Source organism: Tachypleus tridentatus, chromosome 6, assembly GCF_004210375.1.
Source record: "Tachypleus tridentatus isolate NWPU-2018 chromosome 6, ASM421037v1, whole genome shotgun sequence".
NCBI lineage: Eukaryota > Metazoa > Arthropoda > Merostomata > Xiphosura > Limulidae > Tachypleus > Tachypleus tridentatus.
In genome coordinates, this window is record NC_134830.1 from 62,451,754 (window position 1) to 62,472,255 (window position 20,502).

At 33.0% G+C, this 20,502-nt stretch overlaps 1 protein-coding gene across 1 annotated transcript; it reads left to right on the forward strand.

Moving 5' to 3' along the window:
* Positions 1 to 585: 585 nt before the first annotated feature.
* LOC143252671 (growth/differentiation factor 8-like) lies at positions 586 to 19,122 on the forward strand. The gene is made up of 4 exons (XM_076505165.1): positions 586 to 1,169; positions 7,551 to 7,744; positions 14,290 to 14,472; positions 16,706 to 19,122. The coding sequence occupies exons 1-4, from the start codon at positions 689 to 691 to the stop codon at positions 17,099 to 17,101; spliced, it is 1,254 nt and encodes a 417-aa protein (XP_076361280.1). The 5' UTR covers positions 586 to 688; the 3' UTR covers positions 17,102 to 19,122.
* The last annotated feature ends 1,380 nt before the right edge of the window (positions 19,123 to 20,502 follow it).

A 20,502-nucleotide genomic window follows, 5' to 3' on the forward strand; every position in this document is an offset into this window, starting at 1 on the left:
TTCATAAAATTTGACATTTTATATTATTTGTTCGATACACAAGCGTCAGTTGTTGAAATAATATCTATAACAGGTACAAGTAAAATGTATCCAAAGGTATTACGAATATTGAATATTCTAAATAAAAGATTGAATATTCTAAATAAAAGATTCTTTATTACAGTGCATGCTATTTCAAAAACATTTTCCTCTTTATTCTTTTAATATTTGAATTTTTGAAAAGATTGATTGAATTTCAGTTTATTCCATGGTATTGATAACGACAAATTTTTTTTTTTTACTTGTTAACTTATCTTCATATAAAATTCAAATAAAATTTGCTTAGATTAGTTTTCGTTGTACTTGATACTTTATTGTGAATTTTGTGCATTATAACTTTTCTTTATCAGTACGAACGTTCTGTATCAGGGTCCATCAAGGTCAACATGACACTGTCGACTGTAATTGAAAGGCGAATATCTCAGGTCTGGTGGACATGGATTTGCTGGATGGAAAGAGGCGGTTACAGACACCTCCTCCGCTGCTAGTGCAGATCGTTCGTTGGTTTTGGTTGATTAGAGGCGTGTTCTCACCACTGTCCGTGATAATCTCGTGTCTATAAAAACACCTCCTATCATCTCTTTTCTAGAAGTCTTATGAAATCTGTCACATAATAGTTTGTATTACTTTCAATCGAGAATACTTTATTATGTCTCTATTGAAAAGAAGGGTCAGACTAATATGGATGATACTTTTGTTTGTGAGATTCATATCTGAGTCATCTTCCACACAGAAACTTGAAGGGGAAGAGATTAGTAGTAATGTCGACATACAGAACAAAAATTTAAATTTTTCTCCTGAACGCAGTCTCGAGAGAAACGTAATAATCACGGGTTTTGATGACGAAACAGTCTTTCATCAAGATGACTACGCAAACTGTTCTATTTGTATTCGCAGAGAGATTGAAAGATTTGAACATCTTGAAGCGATCAAAGCAAGAATTTTGAAAAAACTTGGTTTAAAGCAGCCTTTGAATGTTACTAAGAAGAATACACTCCCTCATAATATACCTATTCACGAAATTCGTAATCAAATAGAATATATTAACAGGTCTGAGAGCGATACCAACGAGGAACAGAAATTGGATGAAGAAATCTTGCCAGAAAAAGTTATTTCTTTCGCTGAAATTAGTAAGTATCATGAAATATGCAAATGTATGTTATAAAAAGTGTGGTATTTTTATTAAAACTAAGTGGCTTGGAGACAGAAATGGTTTCTATTCAAGAGATGTTATTTTTTAACCGTCTAAGATAACGTAAAAACCAAATAAAGTGTTTAAAATCATTAATATATTTATTCCTGTTACATTCTAAGAAAACCATGTGAAATTGAAGAGGTAATATTTAATGACATCACTATCCAGGTAACAGCTATTAACAAAGACAAACGACTTCTGTGTAGGCTTTTCACAATCTATGTCATTTGAAAAATTGACACATTTGTCCCTGATACAAAATATATCTGCTGTTTTTAAAACAGAGTAACATAGCTAATATTACGACTGTATAAATTATTGTTGCTATGGTAGCAGAATCTATTTGTTTTAAAGTGCTAGCTAGCTACTTTTAAGACAACTAGTTAGCTGATAAACAAGCAACTCGCTGTAGTTTTCCCGCATTGAGAATGTTTTTCTTTATGTTTGTGTTTCACAATATTATGGGCTTGATACCAGAGTTGTTGTTTTCACTAAGCTTACATGTACAACACATAAAAGGAACTAATGACGTAAAGATTTAAAACATATGTTATCAAGAGACAATACTGATATTAAAATCACTTACAGCGATGCATCAGTGAGTCTACTGAAGTTGAAGTACAATCTGAGAAGAATCCAAATACATCTTTTTACTTTGCCGCATCCCTAAATTTCACCAAAGAGGATGAAAACAGATGATGCAAAGTGATAACATGTGAATAAAGTGTCAGTATATATATATATATATTTATAATCGCTGGGTCCAAGTTTCTTCCAATAATATATTTATTATCATACAAATAGGGTAAGCAACATTTCTGATTAATGCCTCTAGGAGGATTACGCACGCCCTCGTGTCGCTATATCAACTGGCTCATAAATCATCCTCATTTGAATGGTACCTTCCTTGTTGATGACTTTATTCTCTGCCTTTTCGGTCACGAAAAACCGTTTCAGATGAGTTCCTTATACATGTTAAATACTCTGTAATCTTAACATTAAACATGCCGTTTTGCGGTATATTTTGGAAACAGGGAAATATAAAATTGATTATGATTTTTTGAAACGTACGTTATACCTTTGCCAGTTAAGAATGGTCTCTTAACTGTAATTAGTTTATGATAAAAATAGTCTTTGAAACTAGTTTTCGAAGTAATTGTTCTTTCTAGTGTATAAATAATCAGCTGTGTGTGCTATGTATCCAAGACAACAGGAAACCATTTGTTTTCATAAGACAGAAGATAAATTAGTTTTTATTAAGACACTAGAAAATAAAATTTCTTTCGACAATAGAAGTTTGTCGCTGGTCGTACAACAGCCGACAGTTGTTTACAAAACAAGTTACTGTTAATTTAGAAAAACAAAAAATATAGTTTTTAAAGATAAAATAGAGAAAAAAAAATTAGTTTAGGAATGGAAAGCTAGCCGTTTAGAGGAAATAAATATAGAATATCCTAGAAACATAGAAATTTAGTTGTGTTGAGAACATCCACAAATGTTATTAATGACTATTAAGGGGAAAAATGTTTTAGGATTATCGTTTAGAAGAACTGACCTCACAGACTTAAGGTCAGTAGAATAAATCTCTTCGTAAGACACTCACTATTAATTGTTTTTTAGCAACAAAATTTAGTTCATTGGAGAGTTGGGTGATAGAGAATCAATTATGAAATAATAACCAGTGTATTTAAATAATCACAAATGTATAGGTATAAAAAGAGATACATGAAGATGAACTACACTTGTCTTTAAGGAACGGATGATAATGAAAAGTAATTTAGTAAGTTAGATATGTTAGGGATAGCAAAGGTGCAGTTGATTTTATCAGAACAATAAAGATAGTTATTACATTTATAACTATAAAAGGTTTGTTGTTCAAAGAAAAAACATTTTAATACTCATGTAACGGATGGTGGCTGAATTTAAGATATCAGATTATTTGTTAGGTTCACAAATGTTCGTTGTTTTCAGGACAGTATAAATTAGTTGGTTCTCAAAACTATCAGTTCCCTTTTCTGGTATTAACTTGAGTGTTTCCAGAAAAAACAAACAAACTCTACCTTCAGAAAAAATAGAAGTTTCCGAAAGAAATAATTTTGGTTGTCCTGAAAACAACAAAGATAGTTTATACAATAACTATAAAGATACGTTTTTAAGGACATAAATTAATTGGCCTAAAGATGACAGAAGATATCGCGTTAATGATGGCAAAATACATTGTTACAGGAATTATTGCTCATTATACATTATAAGTTATCATTAGGACACAAACTTGTCGTTTAAAAAACGTGATGTCTTAACAATAGGGCAGAAGAAATTATTGTTTTAAAATAAAAAAACGATAAAGTTTGGTGTTCAATTAGCAGGACAACAGATTACAACACAACAAGAACTGCACATTTAACGTCATTTTTAGAACAAGATAATGAATTGTTTTAGTACAACAGAAGATATCATTTTAAAGTTACAGAAGTTAGAACAGTACATAACAGTAAGCCTGCGGACTTATAGCTCTAGAAAACGGTTTTCAATATCCATAGTGGGCGCAGCACATATAGTTCATTGTGTAGCTTCAAGCTTAACTGAAAACAGACAGAAGTTAATTGCTCTTAGAATAACAACTATTGTTTTTAGGAAAATAGAAGTCGTTTGCTTTAGGACAATAGATGTTTAGTTTTTAGAGGAACAACAGTCAGTTGTTTTTAGGACCATAAAAAGTTATCGATTTTAGGATAATTGAATTTATTGTTCATGAGTAGAAAACGTCGTTTTGGAATAAGAAATGTTGTTGTGTTTAACATGACATATTTAAGGAAAACAACGGATCTCTTGGTCCATCTAAGCTGTTCCATCCACTAAATTGAATTAAAACTATTAAATACAACTCTCAGAGTCAGCACTTATCATTCATATATTTGCCAAGCTTTCTCTTAAGCTAACTTAAATGTACTGCAGCCATTACATCCGAGGGTAACCAATAACTACCCTGTTAAAATAGTAAAACCGCCTTTGCTGAAGATGACTTCTACCCTGCCAAAATTTATATTTTCGTCCCCTAGTTCTACTATTCTCACTGTTAAATATGAAAAAAAATTTCTTTAGAATCTTAAACACTTCAAACAAATCTCCTCTAACTCTCCATTGTTCAAGAGAAAAGAAGTTGAGAGATTTCAATTTTTCCTCGTATGACAAACGATATGATATGATGTATATCAGACAGAGTGAAGGTCTAAATATTGAGCCCTGAGGTACCCCACTTGTAACATTAATCCAGTTTGATTGAAATCCATTTTTAACAGCCCTCGGTTTTCTTCCATCCAGCCTTTCTTCTATCCACTCAGCTAATTTATCCCCCACGTCTACAGAGATTATTTTTACAAGTCTGATATGTAACACCTTGCCACATGCTTTCAGAAAATCCAAATAACCAAATCTATATCTTAACCTTCATCTAAATAAGCAGTAACTTTTTCAAAGAATGTCAAAAGATTTGTAAGACAAAAATTTTCCTTAGTGAAACTATGTTGTCTTTCCACCAAAATCCTAAACTTTGTTAAACAACTTTGTAAATTACCATTTATCAGACTTTCCAAAACTTTTCCCACAACTGATGTAAGACTAAAATTTTAACACCTTCATGAAAAGAGGATTAGCCAACTTCCAATTCTCTGGAACCTGACCAACTTTCAAGGACTTACAAAAATTGTACAATGCGGCTAATATATTCTTTACCTCCTTCAAAACCCTTGAGGAAATAATTTTGTAAATCTCCTTCAAACAAGTCAATAAAACGTTCTTACATTTATGATGTTTTGCTTTAATTTTATCCCTTATACCCTCTGTTAACCAGCCTGGTTTTTACTTACAAGCACACATTTCTTTTACATTTATCTTGAATATTTAGAAATTCATTAAAAGTTCCCATATTTGATCAGCTGTCCAATTCATAAAAGATAATTCTTGTTGCATCCCTTCAAAGTTTGCTTTTTGCAGAAAAACATCGAATCTAGGATATTCTCTAATTTCTTCCCTCTCAGACATTTCTTCATTAGAAGTTAACAATAAATCTAAAATATCATTATTTTTAGTATTGGTGAAGAAAACGATCTTGAACTGTTTCCAAAATCCTTTGTCCCTCATGTTTTGACTTGAGTATTTCCTATTCTATAATCTCAAATTAAAGTCGTCCATAATTATAACTTCATTATTGACTGAAATCTTAATATCATTAATTTCATTTGTAACATTTAGTGGCCTATAAAAAAACCCCACCAAAATATTTTTCCTTTTATATATGCTAATAAAAACCTAACTTGATTCAGTCTTCTGTTATTATCTTTGATATCTCTTATTTCAATACGATGTAACTCACATTTAGATATAAAGCCCTCTCTCTTTAATACTGTACCATTATTATCTTGCATTTCGAAGATTAGCCTAACATCCAGCCCTTCTGATCTTTTCCTAACTTCCTCCCGACAATCAGTTATTAGCAGTATCCCTAACACAAGTTATGACCGTTTTCTTTAAATGCCTTTATGAACCCCGTTGTATTTATCAAATACCTCTCATTACACTTCCCTACATCATTAGACCATGTGTGCACAACAGAAACTACATAATGGCTGGTTTCCTTTATGATATCTTTTTCTTTCTCAGGTTACTTTCCAACTGTGCCCCTCGATAGCAAAATTTAACGATTTTCTATTTATTGTATCTATCCGTCAAGCTATCCTACCCGTATGCGTTGTCAAAGAATCATCCTTCTTAGGTTTATCATTCGTATCCTTCTCTGTTACCTTAGTTTTCCTTCCCTCCAATAGTTTCTCATTCGCACAAGCTAAAGGTTAAAATCAGTTGCTTAATAGAACATGATCATTACAGTTAAGTTCCCTACTTTTAGCCCTAATAGTATTGTTTCTAACTTCCTAAAAGTCATTGTTGGCTGATGTATTCCTTGCTTAACTTCCTCTTAAAATCCTACTGCCATTTCTCACAGTCTACACTTCTCTTTGTCTATTGTCTATATTCTAATTACCACAGCCTTCAATTTCTCCTAAAACCTGCCAACTGTACAATACAAATAAATTGTACATCTTCACTGCTAGCTTCCTTAAAAATGCGTACCAGTCCCGAGTTTCCAATTAAGACCCCCTTCTCCAATTACATCTGTCACACCTTACAAACTATGAACACTTAACTCCTACGCTAGTCTTAAACATTGTATTTGTAGCATGGCAGTAAATATTCGACATGAACTAAAGTAACAACAGGAAATGGCAGTCTTAGATAATAAAGCTAGTTGTCCTTGGGTCAAAAGAATGTAAGTGATTGGATTAAAAATAAATCTACAGAATTTGAAAGCTCGCTATAGTATTATTTACTTGTTTAACGAATCTTTGTTTTATATAACCAGAACTTGAAAATAAATCTGCATTTTTGATTAAATTCTCAGGAACTAAGATTCTACTCTGATTGGCCAGCCATGCTACTACGTCACATGTCGTTCTGCTTATGGTTGTCCAATGTTGAGTTCATCTGTTTTGAACTTTAATTGAACAAAGAAAAGAGAAAAACACAAACGAGATGAAGTAACATATTCATATATGATAAAGATAGTAAATTATATGAACCTTTTATGTTATTATGCAGTGTTTGTTCCTTTTTTCTGAGTCACAGAATGGGTTACTTTCTCCTTTTATGTTTTACTTTTTGCCAGTTTTCAGATATGAAGTAACCACAATTCACTGTTCAGCCACTTCATATTTTATGTAATTTTGACCACAAGATCATGAATATTATTCTTAATGTTTCGTGTTTTAAGTCTCTCATTTATTCAGAAAAAGTCATAACAGTGTTTCAAGACCATACACCACATATCGCCTATACAATGTAGATTGTACGATACCTGCCAAAACACAGAAACAGTTGTTAAACTGTTATGTATATATATCTTACTTAATGAGTTTTCTCCATCTTATTCACATCAAGATTTCTAAAATACGTTTGCAACTTTCTTCTGTTGTTTCTATTATTACAAAACTTTTATCCTACCCAGCTGAAGGGATTTATTACCACAAAGATTGTATAAATAATAATGCTGAAACGGTTCTTCAGTTGTAAGCATTTATGAACTTATAAACAGATAAACCAGAGCAAAACATGCATTGTCATTATCTACTCATTACCTCCGTTAATTTTTCTTTATAAACGACACATTTATGTGTTTATTAGGAATGACATTGTACTCCGTGTTTCAGTGATATTTGTTAATCATTATCTTTTATTAGGCGTATTATTGTTTCTTTTTGAACAGCTTCTGAAGGAAAGGATATAATCGCCAATTTGGATAATTTTCTTTCCTTTAAATTTTCGGAGAAGTTGAGGAATGGTTACGTTTCTTCAGCTCATCTGTGGCTGTTTCTTCATGTCAATGAAACGATGAAAGGAGAAACTTGGATTTACCTTTATAAAGTCAAAAAAGAAAGCAATGTGGCTACTTACATAAAGGTTAGTTGAAATGTTACCTAAGGGAATATTGCCTTCATTAGTTTATTTTAGGTCTGATTTACCAATAATTCTAGTTTACACTGATGGATTATTTTAAGACTTGCGGTGATATTTTTACATCAATAACAGCCAATGTACAAAATGATGTTGATGGATTTTGCTACGTTCTAAGCAGTTCTTGTTTACTTTAATCAATGTACAAAATGATGTTGATGGATTTTGCTACGTTCTAAGCAGTTTTTGTTTACTTTAATCAATGTACAAAATGATGTTGATGGATTTTGCTAAGTTCTAAGCAGTTCTTGTTTACTTTAATCAATGTACAAAATGATGTTGATGGATTTTGCTAAGTTCTAAGCAGTTCTTGTTTACTTTAATCAATGTACAAAATGATGTTGATGGATTTTGCTAAGTTCTAAGCAGTTCTTGTTTACTTTAATCAATGTACAAAATGATGTTGATGGATTTTGCTAAGTTCTAAGCAGTTTTTGTTTACTTTAATCAACTCTTCTCAGTTATATTTCTGCTCTTTTCTGAAAACAAAATTTAGACAAATGGCATTTCCTCATTCTTCCATCCAACAACCACAAAACATGTTTTAACTTATCCCTAGGTTTCAGTTTACTACAGTTGTTTAGAAGGGTGTTGTTCTTTGTCAGTGTTCTCTGGAGCAGGATAACAAATTAAACCAAGAACAGAAGGTGATGTGTATGGTTAATACCTATTGTATATTAAGCCTATATTCTAACAGCAAGTTAAGTACATATCGAATAAAATTTAACTTTGAAATAATGGCATTTGTCTCATAATTTATAAGAAATAAGTTTGTTTGTTTGCTTTTGAATTTCGTGCAAAGCTACACGATGACTATCTGCGCGAGCCGTCCCTAATTTAGCAGTGTAAGACTAGAGAGAAGGCAGCTAGTCATCACCACTCACCGCCAACTTTTGGGGTACTCTTTAAACAACGAATAGTGGGATTGACCGTCATATTATAACGCTCTCACGGCTGAAAAGGTAAGCATGTTTGGTGCGACGGGGATGCGAACCCGCGACACAGTTTCCTTTTATAACACAAATATGTTTTAAGATACAAACATAAAAACAATGCAATTTATAATAAATAACAGTTATTACTAATAGTTGTAACAAATGATGGTTTATATACAACAGTTTTACAAACTTATCAACAATATAGAGTCTTATATACGATCTAGAACAAATTATTTTTTAACGATTCAGGTCCACGACGAACAAATTAATTCCGAGTTGATATTGTTACACCTCGCTTAAGCTAGCTAGTTCGATCGGTCTCACACCGGTTAAAGCTCACTTCTTCCCGACGGAAATATTTAATGTCCTCGTAGAAATAATAATGTCCGAATAATTTACTGAAGTTGAACAGTTTGTAATGTTCGAAATCTATAAACGTTCCTAGTAGAATTCTGTAGTTTTCTGATTAATAGGCGTTAATCAGAATTATAGCTTCCAAGGCCTATAATACACTGACTGTAGTTGTCCAATGATATTCTCTTATTCTCTCTGCTCGTCGGTTTTTATATACCAATCTAGCGTTTTCTAGAATTTTCAACAATGATCTAGCGCGTTTTCGTAAACAAATACTGCTGATTTTCACTTTCAGGAATTTTTTACAAATTTTAGAAGATGCGGGACTTGCACAATAAACAGTTAAGAATGTACGTCACATGTAAAAAAGAAAACTAAACAGAGACAAGTGTAGGCACTAATATGAAAGTACAACAGAAAATCTGTTACACCACCAGTTCAACTATCAATGTTAAAACAGTGAACATTATTTAATGTATATAGTGATCACCTATTTAAAAAATAGATGTAAAACATTGAATAATAATAATTATACATGTATGTGTTTGTATAACAACAGGCTTGGCATGACCAAGCGCGTAAGGCATGCGACTCGTAATCCGAGGGTCGCGGGTTCGCGCCCGCGTCGCGCTAAACATGCTCGCCCTCCCAGCCGTGGGGGTATATAATGTTACGGTCAATCCCATTATTCGTTGGAAAAAGAGTAGCCCAAGAGTTGGCGGTGGGTGGTGATGACTAGCTGCCTTCCCTCTAGTCTTACACTGCTAAATTAGGGACGGCTAGCACAGATAGCCCTCGAGTAGCTTTGTGCGAAATTCCAAAACAAACAAACAAACAGTATAACAACAAGGCTATGAACAATATTGTGAATAGCAAGCCAATGTTGTCCAATATAATACACAAAGTAAAGTAACTCCGAAAGGAATATAAGATAAGATAAACCATGTACAAATCATGTTGAAATTATTGATATCAGGCTCACAGTCGCTCCCCCCAAGCTGAAACTGAAAATAATAATGTTAATGTTGTTTCAACACGTGGGGACATTAGCATTGCTATGTAAGGCCAAAAAATATTTTTCACAGACAGAGAAGATGAGATTTACAATCAGCTATCACGTTATAAATTCTGAACGTCTGAATTTCAACTTGTTGATGAATTAGAACTCACGCCATGAACTACTGCACATTGAATGCGGCGTTATAACATTGATTTATTTAACATAAAAAAATTAAAGTATCTCATCAACTTATCCAGTAACATTCCTCTTGATTTTAACTCCGTAGTCAAATACTTTACGTTATCTTTCCAACAAGAAAATATACCAGCAAATCACGATACCAATGCACTGTGGAAGCGAACCAGATTGCATTGGAAGATATTTTTCAAGGAATTGTTTGCTTGTTTGTTTTGAATTTCGCTTAAAGCTGCACTAGAGCTGTCTGCGCTAGCAGTCCCTAACTTAGCAGTGTAAGACTAGAGGGAAGGCAGGTAGTCATCACCACCCACCGCCAACTCTTAGGCTACTCCTTTACCAACAAATAGTGGGGATGACCGTCACATGATATAGCGTCTCCACGGCTGAAAGGGTGAACATGTTTGGTGGTACGGAGATTCAAATAGGCGACCCTCAGATTGCGAGTCGAGTGTCTCTAACAATCTGGCCATGCCGGGCCATATTTTTAAAGATAATTAAATATAAAATAAACAATGAGCGACCTGTCGCACTACTTTTCTGAAAGAATTAGTCAAAATAATATTACCTATGTTATTACAATAAAAAGCAACGGGTTAAATAAGTACTGTTCTCTCTTCCTAGTTGATTTAGAATGAACCACTAACTGAGTTAGTTAAATAAGTTGAAGCGAAAGTAAATATTATAGTAGAGTTTGTTACGTTCGTAGTACATCGTATTTAGTTGTCCTACCATAAAATGTATCGAGGAAACTTTGGATTGTTCAGTTAGTAACTAGCTCATTAATGTGATTTAAGATGTGTTCGTTAAGCTGCAGGCCCGGCATGGCCAGGTGGTTAGAGCGGTTGACTTGCAAACTGAAAATTACTTGTTCGAATCTCCGTCACACCAAACATGCTCGCCCTTTGAGCCGTGGAGGTGTTATAATGTTACAGTCAATCCCACTATTCGTTCGTAAAAGAAGAGCCCAAGAGCTGGCGGTGGGTGATGATAACTAGCTACCTTCCCTCTTGCCTTACACTGCTAAATTATAGACGGCTGTGCGCAAATAGCCTTCGTGTAGGTTTGCGTGAAATTAAATAACAGACAAACATTAAATTGAAATGACGAAGTTTTACTTTGAGAGAACCTGATGTCTAACTTGCTCATAGGTAATTAAGTAATATGATAAAGGAATGTAAGGAGAGGGTTATATATATACAGTCTGTGTGTAAGAGTCACGTAAAATAATGCCATCATTATAATCAAGGAGACCATTATACAGTGCGAATTAAAACATAGAAAAAGCAAATCAACGCTTCAAAAGAAACGTTCATAAAAATAAGCCATGTTGGAACTCAGGGATATAATAGAACAAAGTGAAATGGAGGTTTCAGAAACAACAACGAATTAGTTGAAACTTGTGGCTGATTTTTGAGCTTTTTCATCATCAAGTATTTACAATATAACTAATAAAAAGGAAACGATCAGGTATAAATAATAAGAAATAAAGACAAATAGGAATAGATATATACCTAATCTAGCTAGCAATAGTAACGTAGAAAATTTTAATGATACTATACGAACTGAAACAAGAAAGCCAAAACGGAAAAAGCTAAGTTACTTAAAGTGTAGCACAGGACTTTATGCTATTTGGTTGTTTTTATGAAACTGTTTTCTTGAATGGGACCTGTACACTTTTATTTTGACTATCATTACTTACTTGCGTATAATTAGTTATTTTTAGTCCATTTTTATGACTTCCACTCAGTTCACAATTAATACGAGTATTTCTTTGTGGCACAGCGATACGTCCCCGGAATTCCACCGCTAGAAACCAGGTGTCGATACCCTTGGTGGGCAAAGCACAAATAATCTTTGGTGTGATGGGTGATTTGAACTTGTGACCCTCAGATTACGAGTCGAGTATTCTAACCACCTGGCCATGTCGGATAATGATGAGAAGCTAGTTAAGTTTTTTAAAGGTTTGTGGGTTACCCGAAGAATTATCTGTGCTCTGCCCAGCTTAGCTAATATTGTCGTGACTGGTTCTTTCAGAAAAGTAGCGTGACGTGTCGCTTAGTGCTTATTTTATATTTAATTATCTTTAAAAATATGATCTGACATGGTCAGGTGGTTAGGGGCACTCGACTCGCAATCTGAGGTTGTCAATTTGAGTCTCATTACACCAAACATGTTCGCCCTTTCAGCCGTGGGGAAGCTATATTATGTTACGGTAATTACCACTATTTGTTGGTAAAAGAGTAGTCCAAGAGTTGGCGGGGGGTGGTAATGACTACCTGCATTCCCTGTAGTCTTACTCTGCCAATTTAGAAACGACTAGTGCAGATAGTCCTCATGTAGTTTTGCGCGAAACTTAAAACAAGCAAAATCAACATTACTTAGTTCGGACTGGCGTTTCGCTGTTCTTGAGTTTACCCACAGTACAAGGTTGTTTTGGATGGTTCTTATGCACAGCAATAGTCTGAGGAGTCATTGTTTCTCAGACAATTCTTTGTTTTGAATGTTATGTATTTGTTGTTTATCGGACACAGACGTTTCTGTTTCTGACTCTTACTGCATTTCCTTCTGACACAGAATGTGATTTATTTTGTTTTTAGATATCTGTCTTAAGATATTTATATTATATGTACTCTAAGTACGTTTTTAAACATTCGCATACAAGATAGCGTGAAATGTGCAACACGTGGTAGTGTACGGTTAATACAGTTGGTGCTAAAGAAATTGGCACTAAGGTGATTGAAATCAATTTCTGTTAATTTCAGACGTAAGAAGACGTAAGAATTCAAACTAAGTTCTAAATGAAACAAATGTGTTGTCAATTCCTGTTGTTGCAAGCATATAGCGCAGCTATAATGTAAAGAATTATTAACCGAAGGGACCGGCATGGCCAAATGTGTTAAGGCGTTCAAGGGTCGCGGGTTTGAATCCTGATCGCACCAAACATGCTCGCCCTCCCAGCCGTGAGAGCGTTATAATGTACGGTCAATCCCACTATTCGTTGGAAAAAGAGTAGCTCAAGAGTTTGCGGTGGGTGGTGATGACTAGCTGCCTTCCCTCTAGTTTTAACTGCTAAATTAGGGACGGCTAGCGCAGATAGCCCTGGAGTAGCTTTGCGCGAAATTAATAAAACAAAAACAAAACAATATTAACCGGAACTTTTAACGAACCGTATTTTTATTACGTTTTACGCCAATTTTTTTTTTGTGGTTTGTCATAAGTGTGCGATTAACTACCAGTTTTAAAGCTGTTAATAAATATCCAAATTGTAATCTATTCCTTCATAACTATGTTTTAGAGATGTTTATATACATATATATATATTATATGTAATTGTTAATGTTTTAGTCCTCTAACCGGAGAATACCGGTTAGCTTTAATTTCCTAACTTTAACTTGTTAAACTGTTTAGTGAATATCTTCAAAAACAAATTTATTGAAACTTTAAAACAAGCTTTAAGAAATTTAAGCATTTTTCTCTTAACTGTCCAAAAAAAATTTCCAATTTCAAGAGCGCATATGCTACTGTATATATAGTATCATATGAATACCATTATTCTATCATCGTAGACCGCTGTCGAAGAGGCCTTTCGCCCCTATCGGTCATCAAACTGACTAGATTAAACAACCCAAGGTTATAGATGAAACACTATAAATATTAGTCATAAGGTTAAAGGGTAGATAAAACGCCGTTAATATTAATTATAAAGTTAAATTATATAGATGAAATACTATTAATATTAGTCATAAGGTTAAGTGTTAGATAATACGCTGTTAATATTAATTACAGAGCTACTTTATAGATGAAACGTCAACAGTATGAGTCATAAAGTTACAGATGGAGCACTGTCTATAATAATTATAGGGCTGAGATGTAGATGAAACGTTATGAGAGTTAATCATAGAGCTAAGGTAATGATGAAGTGCTATTAATATTAACCATAGAGCACAACAGAAATTCTTGATTCTATTTTGCAATGTAATGAATTACTTTGTTTTCCACAGTATCGTACAAAAAGAATCCACACAGTGAAGCCCCAAAGCAGATGGGTGAAAATTAATGTTCGTGGATTAGTGACAGAGTGGATTTTTAACCCTGAATTAAATCATGGGGTTATGGTGTACTGCTCTAACCAAAATGGAGGCAACATACCTTACACACGCCCAAATCACGATATACATTATCAGGTGCGTTGATCATGGACTGTTAATATAGTGATAAATAAATCAGGCGAAATTGTTTAAAAAAATTAAAACCAAAAGCCATGCCACTAAATGTCTTATTTCTATAATATACAACATTCAATCTTTACGTTGAACAATTTAGGGCTACTTGACAAATGTATTGTCTCAAGCTTTTCTCAGTATTAATTCATTAACGTCAGCTAAGCCTTGATACTAAACGATAAAAACCATACAACCGAACGCTTTCGAAAGCTGGACCTTTCTTATTTAGGGTCAGACTGGTTAAACTTTTTAATATTTGAGTTTTTTTTTTACTTACTTAACAAACTTATTGCCTTCAAGACATATACAGAGAAGTATTACTCAAGCGAAGTAAATCGATACGTATAAGTTTATAAGACAACTGAACACCGAGAAACAAGTAAAAAATACTTTTATGAAACGTGTAACTGTTACTTTTCATTAGTTTGTGTTAAAATGTTCTGAATGTCTATCTTTATACAAATAAAATGTTACAGAATCACAAACTTTCAGTGTATCATCCTTCACGCAAAATGTACTAGACGCACACCCAGTCATTTCTGTGGAGTTTTTCGCGTTATTTTTCAAATATAAGTGCCTTCAAAAAATCTTTTAATTTTAACATCTTAAGTTATTGTAACTGAAGATATACCTGAACTCTACTAAAACGCTCGCCAGTATCAAATGCATATGAAAAAGCTGTCTCTGCATTGACTCTCGCATGTCTGTAACATAATAATTTCTTCCTCAAAACGTTTTATTTAAAATTGTACTTCATAAAGATGTTATTGAAAATAGGTTATGTTGAGTGACTGTTTGAAATTAAGCACAAAGCTACACAAGGGGCTATCTGTGCTCTGCCCACCATAGGTATAGAGACGCAGTGTCTAGTGTGAGACCGAAGACATCCCGCTGTGCCACTGGGGTGGCAAATGGTTATAGGCATTTTATCGTAAAACAGGATCAGTGTCCAATTAACAACTACATTAACGTTTTTTAAGATCATCATATAATGGGTTTATGATTTTTTACAAGATAATTTGAAACATAAAAGAAATCAACAACATAAACCATTTAAACTATTAGTTTCATTTAATACTTTCGATTCAAGTACGTTCTTTGCCTTGACCCTTTCACGGACATGCATATATTATCATGTGAGAGTTTGGAGTTTTGTACCTATAAAATACGGCTTGGCATGGTCACGTGACTAGGGCGCTCGACTCGTTATCTGAGGGTCGCAAGTTCGATTCCCCGTCACACCAAACATGCTTGACCTTTCAGCCGTGGGGACATTTTATTGTGACATTCAATTCTATTATCCGTAGCCTAAAAGTTAGCGATGAGTGGTGATGACTAGTTGCCTCCAGTCTTTCACTGCTTAATTAGGGACGGCTAGCCCAGATAGTCCTCACGTAAATTTACGTATTATTCAAAACAAATCGAGACCTACATAAAGAATTGATATTATTCAAACGTTACCAGTTTCATGTTTGAAATAAGTAATGAAACATTGAAAAGTCTTTTTATTTTTCCTATGTATCTACAAATAAATCTGTAACTAAAAGTTTTTATTTTTGTAAAGATAGAAATGAAGTAGTTAACACAGTCCATAAAACTGTCAGCTATGGTTTGCTGTCTAATTGGATAAATTTCTTTTCTAATATTTCTGAAGGTCTGGTGCGTCTACAAGCAAATCATATTTATGAGCAAATAAACCGGCTTCATGTTAAAACTGATTCAACTGCAATCCATTGTTTCAGAATTAGAAAACTGTTAAAAATCAAGTGTAAACTGTGAAACATCAGAAAACACTAACATCTTTAAGTGTATTAAAAAACCAATCGTAATAGAAATATATATATATGTAAAAAAATTTCTCAACCAAACCAGGTGTTTTTACATATATATTTCTCTACAAGTGGGTTTTATCATCACTGATTACAATCGTAATAGGGTGGCCATCATAGTTTAAAATTTTTCAACTGAAGGAACAGGAAACAATATACATATATATTTTTTAAATTGAGCTAGTTTTACGAATAGAAAAACTATAATATTATCTTTAGCATTAAAAATTTTTAATTCCAAAAACCTATCACATTCTAATTTCCAAAATCAGTAAATAATTAGAGTATATAGATGAACTTAATCCAATCTTCAGAATTATTGAAATACACAGGTTGAATTAAAACAGAATTATTATTATTTACAGATGCCTTTTATTGAAATAAAGACGAACAGAAGGTTTCTTCAAAGGGCTAGGCGCAGTTTTAGTTTTAACTGTTCACCTGATTCGAAAGAGGCACGATGTTGTAGACATCCACTGACAGTGGATTTCACCGAGATGAAATGGGACTTTATAATTGTGCCCCTTCGCTACCAAGCATATTATTGCGGGGGAGACTGCCCTCCTGCGTTCCTACCTGAACATTTACACACTGTCTTGGCCCAACATGCTGCTGTCGACAGATCGGAGGAGCCTCTATCTCAGTGCTGTTCAGCTAGCAGCTTGTCTCCAATAACCATCATTTACCGGGACGAAGCAAAAAATAACTACTTACGCGTCTTGGTGGAAGACATGATTGTAAATAGTTGCAGTTGTTCCTAGTTTAACAAGATCTCTTCGCGTTAATTAAATTTCATGAAAAGAAACGAAATAAGAAAAGTTAAATTCCTTGAACACAAAGAAAAATCACAGTTAATTGTAAGCATATGCAATAGTTACAACCGAAAATATACAGGATTATTAATATATAAATTGCCATAAAAAAGCTTTGAAAATCGTGCTTTGACAGAACTATTTATGTTATCGTTGAGACTACCACTGCAAGTGAAACTTATTATAATATTTGTGTAAGTTTAAAATAATGTGACATTGTACAGGATGTGGAGTAGAACAGTGAGGTTAATTCATTTATTTACCATTTTCTAGTTTTGTTTTAATTAAAAAACACATCATGATCACACGTACTTAATAATGTATAATTAAACGTTAAGAGTTTATTTTATCTGTGATAGCTTGTGAGGTTCGTAGAGATTCAGTGACTGCAAAGATTGGTCAACCGAGGACAAATCTCGGAATAATACTTATTATAAATTTAATCATTCAGCTGAATTATTCATATGAACACAAATAAATCCTATTAATCCAAACTTGCAAATCGAATACCGCAAGTGTATGTCAGATAAAAATAAAAATTAGTGTGTTTTTTTCAGAAATATCAAATTATCATTTCAGCAAAATATACATTTTTTATATGTAAGTATACAGTGAAAAAAAGAAATATGATGCAGCCATGATGTAAAATATGATTGAAGAGAAAGCGATTTAGTCAGATGTACAAAACAAACGACGGGCTTCAATCCGTAATCTTAAAAGGAATTTAATTTCTAAATGCTTTTGTAAAAGTTGTATAAAAATATGATTCAAATCCTCGTTAGGACTAGTAATATTTTCACTTATATATTTTGTATACAAACACACAACTAAGGGTTCTGTGATTTTTCTTACCAGATGTTATTTCTGTTTAAGCTTTTTGTGTCTGTCATAAGTCAGTAAAATAAATAGTAAAAGAAAATTGGGGGTCTTCTAGTTAAAAACGGCATGCCTATTTTATTTGTGTATACAAGAATAAAAAATTCTTCTTAGTGAAATCGTTCTTGAAGGTATAGTAAACACGTAACGCACAAAAACAAAATTTTAACCTACACCTGACGCTTCACAATAGTACAAAATTATCTACAAACTTCATTCACTTTTTCGCACAATTTCTAGCTAACACACACAATTGTCGAAAGTACTACACAACTATTGTTTTATAATCAAGCGAGTGAAATAGTTATTATTATTTAACAAATGAATTAACCACTTTAAGAACATAATGGGTAAAAACTTTTGTGAAACATTAAATTTGAGATATTTATAAATACAAGATTATCCGTTCATCTAACCGCTGTTTGTTTCAAAACATTAGATGTTTATATATGTTACAAAGGTTGCTGCTGTTGTTCACTGAGTTTTAGAACATATTTTTGTCTTGTTCTTTACACCGCTCATTTTAAAATCTAAACATCCCATAATTCCAAAATCTAGAAACTTTAATTAGTTTGCTAATTACACTACTCGTGCCGAACTTAGAAAGTTTCTAATTATACCGTTTTAGAGTTACTTTCAATGTCTAGAAAGTTTCTTTATTACACTGTTATATAACTACTTTCAATGTCCAGAAAGTTTTTTATTATACTGTTATACAGCTGCTTTCAATGTGTAGAAAGTTTTTTATTACACTGTTATATAGACGCTTTCAACGTCTAGAAAGTTTTTATTAGACCGTTAAATAGCTACTTTCAATGTCTAGAAAGTTTTTTATTATTTCGTTATATAGCTACTTTAAATGTCTAAAAAGTTTTTTGTTCACAGCTTTTATACAGCTACTTTGAAAGTTTAGAAAGTTTTTTATTACACTGTTATACAGCTAGTTCCAATGTCTAGAAAGTTTTTTATAACATTGTTTTTACAGCGACTTAGAAAATCTATAAAGTTTTTATTACATCATTATACTGTTACTTTCAATGTGTAGAAGTTAAATAAATGTCGATATATATTCAATTTATGATACTTGCCAAAAATCTTGGTACACACAGTTTCTTTTTAATACAAATATATGTAATATACACAAAATAATATAATTTACAATAACTGTTCTCACAAATAATGAAGCATGTACAAAAGTTTTACAAACTTACAAACAATTTCAAGTCATGTTTCTAATCGAGGGTTCACGTCAAGCGATTTAATTTCGAGTTTATGTAGATAAAATTCACTCAACAGGAAACTAGCTAGTTCTTATTCTTCGTTCTTCGCTGATCACACGTTGAGTTTTTTCACCGATGAAGTTATATAATATCTTCGTAAAAATACCAAAGTCCGATGTGAATCTGCTGAAGTTAAATGGATCATTTTGTTCGAAATATCATAAACGTCCCTATTCAGATACCTGAAGTTCCCAGTTAATAAGCGTTAATCACAGTTATAGCTTTCAAAACAAACCAATGATATATACTGTCTCTTGGGGCGTCGCGTTGATTACATTTATAGCCGTGACGAAAGTTTATAGAAATTTAAGCCTGCATAACAATGTATACGATACACTAGTGTTTACGTACACACATGCATTCTTGATTCTTAGAAACGAGAATCTTTTACAGTTTTATGAATAGACCAATTAACTTTTGGGCTACCTTGCAAAACATACATGTGCAGCGTATATTACAGGTTTGATTGTATTAAATATAACAGTCGAAACCTAAATGAAAAATTCATTTGATTGTAAATATGATATGAATAGATTCCTAACTTTGAGATACCATATGTAATCTGAGACTTTTCATGAAGTATCTACATCTGTGACCTCAACTGTAGTTCTAAATTAGTTTTTGAAAGAGGAATTTTCATGTAGTTGTTTTTCACAATAGCACGAGCGTGAGGAAAGTCGTATGTGAAACGTTCAAATAAGTATACATTCCCTACTCACTTGAATTACCCAAGGCGACTAATTGGAGTCTGAAAATACGATAGAACAGAAGGTAAGTCTTCAACTTACAACGCTAAAATCAGGGGTTTATTTCTCCTTAGGTCGACACAGTAGATAGCCCGATGTGGCATTGAAAATATTTTCTTCCATCTACAAAATAAAGCGAATCATATATTTAAAGAAACATCCACCATCATGTTATAATAATCGTCAGGGCCAACTTCAATTATTCAATTTATTTTAACTTATAACACTTAAAACATTCATATCAGAAACTTTTTTTACGATTTTGGAAAATCGGTATTTTAGACACTTTAACTTGTGTCATTAAAACAAAAACTTGCGATCTCCTTTATGGACTGTAGTCTCGATCTGTGATTAGAACAATATTTCCAGAGCAGTCTTTTGTAAGTTATGTTAACGTGTTAAACTCTGTACATTTAATTTCGACCATTACTGTGCTGGTCTGCTTAAA